The sequence below is a fragment of the Haliotis asinina genome, chromosome 10 (assembly GCF_037392515.1).
Source record: "Haliotis asinina isolate JCU_RB_2024 chromosome 10, JCU_Hal_asi_v2, whole genome shotgun sequence".
NCBI classification, from domain to species: Eukaryota; Metazoa; Mollusca; class Gastropoda; order Lepetellida; family Haliotidae; genus Haliotis; species Haliotis asinina.
In genome coordinates, this window is record NC_090289.1 from 6,528,592 (window position 1) to 6,537,283 (window position 8,692).

Consider the following 8,692-nt stretch of genomic DNA (forward strand, 5'->3'; position numbering starts at 1 on the left):
GATCTTATGAGGTAACATATGGTGAGGAGATCCAGTTTAGGTCAACGGAAGCTACGCACACTAGCGAGCGATATTCTAAATTCTGGTAGACAAGAGAAAGTCGATGTTTACCTTGTCACCGTGGACTAAATTATATTGTAACTATTGTAACTATTGTAACGCATCATTTTACACTTTTAGAGGTAGAGCAATAAGCATATGCCAAATATGTACATGCGTGCTTGCGTGTGTGTGTATTTGTTGTTCATTTGCTTGCCTGTTTCTTCTTTAAGGCTGCACTCGACTATTCCATGTACATGTCTATGATGGCGGCCTGTAAATTATCGAGTCTGGAACAGACAGTCCTGTGACTGACCATACGCACATCGCTTTTCGCAAATGTGATGCGATGACATGCATCAAACAAGTCAGCAAACCTAACCACCAGTTTTTATACCCTCTTATGAGTATATGCAATCATGGGTTACTGTAGACCAATTCCAATCTGGCTACTTGGGCGCCCAACATATATGTATTGAATGCTCAAGCTTCATGACAGACAAAGATAAGAATACAAAGGATGACGTCAATTATAACTGCAGCGGAAACTGTAAATAACACAATTGGTTATTACCAGGTTGCATGTGATAACAATAACCTATTCAACACACGCACATACGTTACTCTATACAGTACATTTTCTGAAGTGTTAGATGCTTCAGAAACCCTTCGCAGAAAAACTTATTTTCATGTATTCACGAAGCAGTCCTCGACCTGACGTCTCAATTACAGAGACCAAAATATATAACGACGAAAAGAATCCCTTGGTTCTGTCATACTTATAAGAGATTCCTTGTATTTAAATTATGTTCGGTTTGGGACCACATCGTGGATTAAGCTTACATGCATTGATGTCCAGTCACATCGTGCTGACCCATTTGACGCAAACATGCTACAAAGTGAATATGAAGCTATGGACGCTTGCTCACTACAGACAGTCTCCACACAATTGAGAAAGTGTTCATGGATGATTGCATGTGTTCATAACTTGTGATTGCGACAAGACGATAACGAGGACCGACAGTTTCACATATATATTTTGTATTACGTATTATTCTATTTGGGATGAACACACTGCCTGCTATCTATGCATACAGTGAACATTTCACAATCCTTGGTAAAAAAACCCATCGTTATTACGACATAAGTAGATATAAGCAAGATCAAACCACAGTCCCAATCTACATGCATCCTGAAATTGAAGAATACAGGAAAACATTGCGAAAAGAAAATCCAAAGGAAACTCCAACGTGCCAGGGTCATCGGGACTAACTACATTCATGTACTTGCTTTTGAATATGATCCAAGTTGAGTTGAATCGGTGATAACTGCACTCCTCCAGTTTTGATCTTTTGACAGGTAGACATTGAAACATGACTCATAGTCTCTTGTAGCTGAAGTGGATCATAGAATTATCATTAAAACGCCCGCATGTTATCAGAAATTACGTTCTCACGTCACTTACGTGGTGGATGCACGACAATGAACCATTGATGTCAATATAATAATTTATATACGTTTGACCGAGAGTTGAGAAATATAGAGTTTAGAATACAGGATAAATCCAGATCAGGTCACAAGGCCATTTAGACACGTGTCACACCTTTGTCATATTTGTTCACATGAAATAAGAAATATCGAGTAACGCACGAAAATCCGGTCGCAATATGTCTTTCCTACTGCATTTGCGGCTGTTCCAATGGTGTTCTATCCGGTTTTGGGTGACGTAATACAATTTTCATGAGAAAGGATTTTGTTTTGTTTGCTAAGTAGAAAAACGAAGACTGGAAATATTTTGTCCTGACAGACAGTATCTCTCCATATATGTTTTATTAAAATGAAGACATAACATCACCTCGAGATTTGGACAAAATGAGTTATGACCTTGACACAAAGCCTTTATCCTGTAATAAAATAAGTGCCATATGTTTGGCACATGTTAGAAGTAAAACCACTGAATGTTTCCTATGCTTGAATTGAAGGTGAGAAATGGTTTTAGACATTTGTGGCTATGCTTTTGTTTGTATGTACCTGGATTTCACAACAAAGACATCAGACAATGGATGCCTATGGATCATCTCAGCATTTAATTTGATGTATTCCATAGAACGGAGTTATTTTTATCGAGAAAATAGACATAAAATTCATATTTATTAATTTGTGATGTTTCTTTACTGAAGAGACTAAGCGCCCATCTGAGAGGAAAGATTGTTTAAATTAAACATGTTAAACACTGAATAGAACACACATCTTGGCATGCAAAACAAAGGAATTTTTCACCAGAGTTAAGGACATATTTTCACAAACGAATACAAGGGGGCGAAAAGGGATCAAGAATGTTTGATCTAGAGGCACTTGTGTTATGAGAGACAGTGATTGTGTTAATGTGAAGACACTGTCCATGTGGGTGGGACAGACGCGATAATCCAATGACGTATTTATTTAATTACTTTAAGAGTTTAATCAATGCTCTGAAGGCTATGCTACCGGTGATAATGTATCTGGTTCAATGTAAATTTAAATGCAAAGCCGCCTGTTGTCTGCCTACAAAGATGGTGTGTAATTCTCCCCTTACGGGAGTTGGTTTTAAACACATAACAGGTAAACATCGTTCAGTATGACGAAGGAAGGAGTCTAGGCAATAATTCCCTCTGAAGATGTCGTATTGAGGATTCAAAGAATTATTTCTCGCTGAAACATTGCTCTCCTTGATGGAATTTTCCTTCCTTTTCGTTAGTATTGTTCTTTACGATTTGTATTTTATTTATGATTCAACGTTCAAGATTTATAACTACATATATTTTCCAAGGCGGACTGCAATATGTAGATCGTTTTTGTTCTGAATAATCACCTTACTTAACCCTTATGCCTTTTACCCCTCGTGTGGTTAAAGTGCGTGAGATTCATTTCATGTGTCGGCCTCTTTGATATTGCTTACAGCAACGTAAATCCACGCTCAGTCTATCTTTATTTTCATAATCTGAGGCTGGAAAGTTGCAACTTATATACCTCGAAAAATCACATTTCCATCACAATGAATTTTGAAAATCAAGATAATAATCATTTTGATACATACTTCATCGCACCGGATACACTGTACTGAAGGTGGCCGAATATAACGAATATGTTTTAGGTGAAACGCGCTCTCAAAACCAAGCGTCACAGTACGAAAAGGAATTTGTTAATTTTTTGTTAATATTTGTTAATTGTATTGGTGACTGTTATGTGAATTGGTCACTCATAATCAGTGATAACACCAGGTATTACCTATTACCACATCAGGTGTATCCCTACCGGTATCAGGGGATGTATCCTATCATCACGACTGCATTGTTAACGTGTTTATTAAATACTATATCTTGAGCATGTGTTTATGAATCAATATCAAATACTGAATATACCAGATGTTGCCGAGGCGAGCGTATCCTATCCACAGGTGTCTAGCTAGACACTTGTCCAGCAAATGATTCTTGGCGTAAGATGTGACTAAGGGCTCATTGAGTTAATCATGCTATTCGATTTGCGATCACTGGATTGTCTGACCAGTTGAAGAAATTGCTGACTGCATGCTCGTTTGTACTTCGAAACATGCGTCGAAAGTCAGACAATGAGAGGGAGCAGTTGACCTGTTTACCTTACCAGTTAGTGGGAAGGTGTTCATATGTCAATTCTAAACTATGGTGTATTTTCACCGCGTTTTCGTCGTCTCCCTTTTTAATAATCTCTCTATTCTGTCGGATACATATCAACGCCGACGTTGTAATGGTGATCTTGTCAGTGATATTACACGCCCAAGAAACCGTTGAGCATTGAGAGGTTATTTAATCCTTTAGAGATTAGAAGTCCTCAGTTTACGATAACGTGTATTTTACGAAACTGTGAGATTTCAAATGAGGCACAGATGCATATTTGACACCAAACGTTTCGAACGCTGCATGTCTGGAATATTTCATATTCATGTCCGATTTGAGAGTCCACACCCTTCAAAAGCTGCAAAGGATCACCTCCAACTAGACGCCCAATAAGATAACGTTACAAGTCAAAACAGCCGAGCCACCAAAACACAAAGGTGACAGTTTTTGCAAAGCATAATGCATGTTTTTGGCAGTAACGGGACAATGCTAATTTATTCAAGCAGGATCTAGATATTGAAAAGGATTATATAAATTCTGAGACAACAAGGCCTTTTGGGGAGATCTACCCTCCCTATAGACAGGTGGAACTTTGCCCAAACTAACATAGTTCTGCCGCCATATTGAAATTGAGGCGTGAGCATTCGTGCCACCTGTTGACTGAGTCCAAGCCAACGTAAGATCACATAGACGATAACAGCTCCAATACAGAAATATGACTCAAGTAAACATGAGCAGAAAGGCACAAGGCTTTTGTTTAAGAAGTTCCATGTGAAAAGAAGCTGAACTGACGCAACATTCATTTGCTTAATGGCAGAAGGGTAATGCTTAGTAATACACTTTCAGGGTAAGAGCATAAAATATAAACCCTCAAATTACCCTGAGCTGTTTTCAGTAAGAAATCAAGGGCCTGTTCTAATCCATGCTAAACACATTCAGTTATCGGCAATGATGATTATGATCGTTTGGTTTCTTGACATTGGAAGGAGGAGGGATGAAAGGTGCATGTGCACAATATACATCTCCTTCTTTGGACCAGCAATGGTTAAAACCTAGTTAAGTTTGAACGATTCTCAAATATGGATCAAAAGTCATCTTATCCTCATTAAACATGAATACTACGGGTATGATATAGGATATGTATATAGCGCACATATCCACGCATTAGTGCATGCTCAAGGCGCTGGTATTTTTCCCTCGATCACTGGATGTCAATCTCAACAGCACATCGTATTTCAGTTTCAACTCCCTGGGGAGTATACAACTCTTGCTGCCACTAGGCGCACCGAGTTTATTGTGGCTCTCTCATCCTAACGAGGTTCCCAATTGACAGCTGGGTGGACTGGGACACATAGTCACAGCACTTTATCCAAGTTTCCTCCAAGTTGCTGTACCCGCAACTAAGTGTATGCACGTGTTCATGTGACCACCATCTGGTCATACACCAACGGATTCGTGGGTTCTTTTAAGTGCACAGGGTTGTGTACTGTACACTAGGGGCTGTGACAAAACTGAAAGAGCCTTGACTCCAAGGTTTTTACACCGGATCACAGGTGGGCTCGATCCCGAAACCGAAACCTCGCTGGATCACCAGCTTGGCGCCTTAGCCAGCTCGCCCACCATGCACCCCCGCCTTTCCCCCCCCCCCCCCCCCCCACCCCACCCCACCCCCACCCCCCACTCCCCCACCCCCACCCACACACACACACACAGAGTGTCACAGTTCACAGAGTCTAACATTTATCGGTATCCAATAAACCATGTGCTTATATTACCATGGACATTATTTTGACACTTATTTACATACACGTCGTACTTTTCAGTTTCTCTCTGAAGCAAACATGACGAATCAAATAAAATGTAAGCGTTTCAAATAGTGTTACACAGCCATTTGACAGAATGAAAATATTGTTGAAGACATTATTTTGGTCGTATGTACTCAGCCTCCAATGCAGAAAATGCTGCAGGTGATGTCAGATGTTATATCACGCATCTTGAGGACCATCAACGTCAACATACCCAAGATAATTGTATAGCTCTCATGCAAGTGAACCGGTGCTGCCAACCGCTTGAGCCTACTTTAAACTAGATAAAAAAGATCTGTCTTAACATTTCATAACTGTAATTCCGAAGGGATCAGAACTGTACCTGTTATCCAAATTCCTAAGTGGCATCGCGTATGTTCATCATCGATTACATATGTGAATCGCTCACGGAGAACCGAAGTCCTCGCTTAGAATAACTAATGCTGGTTATCGCTCTGTTTGGCATCAACTATACTCCCAGCGACTCGTGATTATGAGAAGGGTTTGCATTTGCCCTGTGTGTAATGTTTGAGGAATAAACACGACTCCAAAAAGACAAATAACGTCTGTTGATACTCATCAGATAATACAAATTATTAGTGGACATGTGAAATGGCATTGTCTTTGACAGTGACCATGTGAGACAGAAATTGTCTGACTGAAATCCAGATCATACACTCAATGTATAAATGATTGTGGGAACAGAGATTGTGGGAAGTATGCTATATTTGCATTTCTATTTTGTTTTGTCAATATGAAGGCCGCCAGACAACGTGCTTTTTATATTGCATCACAAACTTTTCATATAAATATCACTATGGAACAATATTGTCCATGAAAATAATTGGTTTGCATTTCAAATTGAACTATAATAAAATTGTGAATGTTCACAAATTTCTTTCGCTAAATAAGGACAAAAATCTGTTGATATTTATGAGAAACCCATGAGAAAATGAGTCCAACTATATCATGAACATGTGGTAATGAATCACTGTCAAATAGTGATTACACAGGGTGTCCAGGTCAAACTGTCCAAGGACAACAAAGGCCAAACAAAACATCATATTTTGACGCATTCGTCAATTCAGCATAGTGTACTAATAGTTACAGCAATGTAATCCTTCATGTGGAAAAGATATTGGTTTAGTTCATATATGAAAGTAAATCCAATATACCTCATCCAGGATGCTAGTGGTTAATATGCCATCAGACGAAGCCATTGCAAGACTTAATGGACAATGAGCCTTAAACAGAATGGTATTCTGCTTGTGCCTTTAATAGAGACTACACCACTTAAACATACATAATGCTCACGCAACTTGACTGATCGCAAGTTAAATTAGGACAAAATCGTTTCTTTTACACTATCTGCCTCCAGTTAAGAAAATGAAGAGCATTTACAACACGTCTTTGACACGTCTTCCTGCATAATCTAATATCTATGAGGACGAGAATGTGTGACTTGGACATTATGAAGCATTAGTATGTGCGTTCTGGCCTGTGAGGTGAATGAAATTATGAGAAATAGCATATGTTGTTCTATATTTGTTGATGTGTTTGTGGCTTGTAACATATTTTGTTCTTACTAATTTATGACAGTGTTCAGTTTCTAAAACGTAATGTCAGCAGTAGATTTAAACTCACAAATTTTGAACACAACATCTCAAAGAACACGGAGTGAGTGAGTGAGTTTAGTTTTACGCCGCTTTTTAGCAATATTCCAGCAATATCACGACGGGGGACACCAGAAAATGGACTTCACACATTGTACCCATGTTGGGAATCGAACCCGGCGAATCCTTTGATCCGGCAGAACAGCAAATACAGACTATAAGGACAGTCAAAGTGACTGTCTTCTCGTGTAAATAAATGCCTTATACATTTCCATAATTGACACTTCTGTATATATTTTGTTACATGCCACCCATGGTCAAGTAGCGTATTTTTGATGGATTTTAATGACGAAAGGAAATCTTGTTCCATAAGCAATTCACATAACGTTGATATTTTCTAGGATATTTTCCTTCCATCTCACGATGTTCATTGATGTCCACTCTTTATGTAAACCTTACGGAAGCCCACACTCCACTTCCAAAATACATCCATGGCGACGATTCAAAGAGAACGCCCAAAATCAAGAAAGTTAAACTTAAATACAACAGCACATCTTTTTTCTCCTAGAACAGTGTGTATATGCTATGTCCATGAACAACATTCAGTGCTGTTATTATGCATAAAACACACATGGCCTCTGCAATTTAAAAAGACTTCAAACATTTTGCACCAGGTTCTCGGTGACCCATCGTTCAGACCTTGCGTTTCCTACAACACACCTAGGAGGAAGTGTTAAACAACTGATACAATAAGAAGGATGAACAGCACATGCTAGGGTTCCTTGGCCATGTATAACAGACCTGTGTGAAGGTGGAGGAAACCATAACAAAACTTATCACTGAATGGCTGAAAATTCCGTATGTAATATTATTCTTTTTTGCAACATCTGAGTCACTTTGTTCAAGACGAACGTCCTTATCAAATACTAGCGTACTACCACTTTCGATGAGGTAAAGCCATATTTTCTCACCTATTCTCAATATGAAGTAGCAATAGATTTTAGTGTAACAGAATGTCATGACTGAACCTCATAACAATTCATTATAAGGAGATCATGACAGTTTTAACACGCTATATTCGAAGTGACACACATTTGTGAAAATAGTAATGTTTCCCATACAGAATATAAAATTGTGCAGAACAAGAAGACAATTTAAAGCAATAAAATGAATGGCTTACCTCCAGGACTGTTAACAGTAAAATCAAATGACACCAATATTTTGCTTCCATGGTGCTGTTCCTAGACGGGTTCTTCCGAAACCGTTTTATCATATTTCAGCTTGGTACACTTCTGCCTTGAAGTGTTTTTGGTATTATGATAAATTATTATGAAGGCAACACAGTTCAAAACCTACAGAGGTTTACTCTCTGTAGTCAGCAGTGGTCAGCAGTCTAAGTCCACGTTATGTCTGCTCAAAACCCGTCGTTTTCACACAATTCCAGCATCCGTATCATAATTCACGAAGACTTAGCAGCTCTCCCAGCTGTACCCCTCCTTCCTCTCAAGAAGGTTTGTAGCTTTCACTTGCTTGTCACACTCCTTCTATACTTGTGGAGATCTTAGCTCTTAATGAATCAACACTCCTTGTCTTGGCTGCTGTT

At 39.0% G+C, this 8,692-nt stretch overlaps 1 protein-coding gene across 1 annotated transcript in view; it reads right to left on the reverse strand.

Annotated features, from left to right (window-relative positions):
• LOC137297621 (fibropellin-1-like) overlaps positions 1-8,362 on the reverse strand; it is a 43,910-nt gene extending 35,548 nt beyond the window's left edge. The window contains exon 1 of the mRNA XM_067829495.1: positions 8,270-8,362. Within this exon, the coding sequence (XP_067685596.1) occupies positions 8,270-8,362 (93 nt within the window). The remainder of the gene's footprint in view (positions 1-8,269) is intronic.
• Positions 8,363-8,692: the final 330 nt, after the last annotated feature.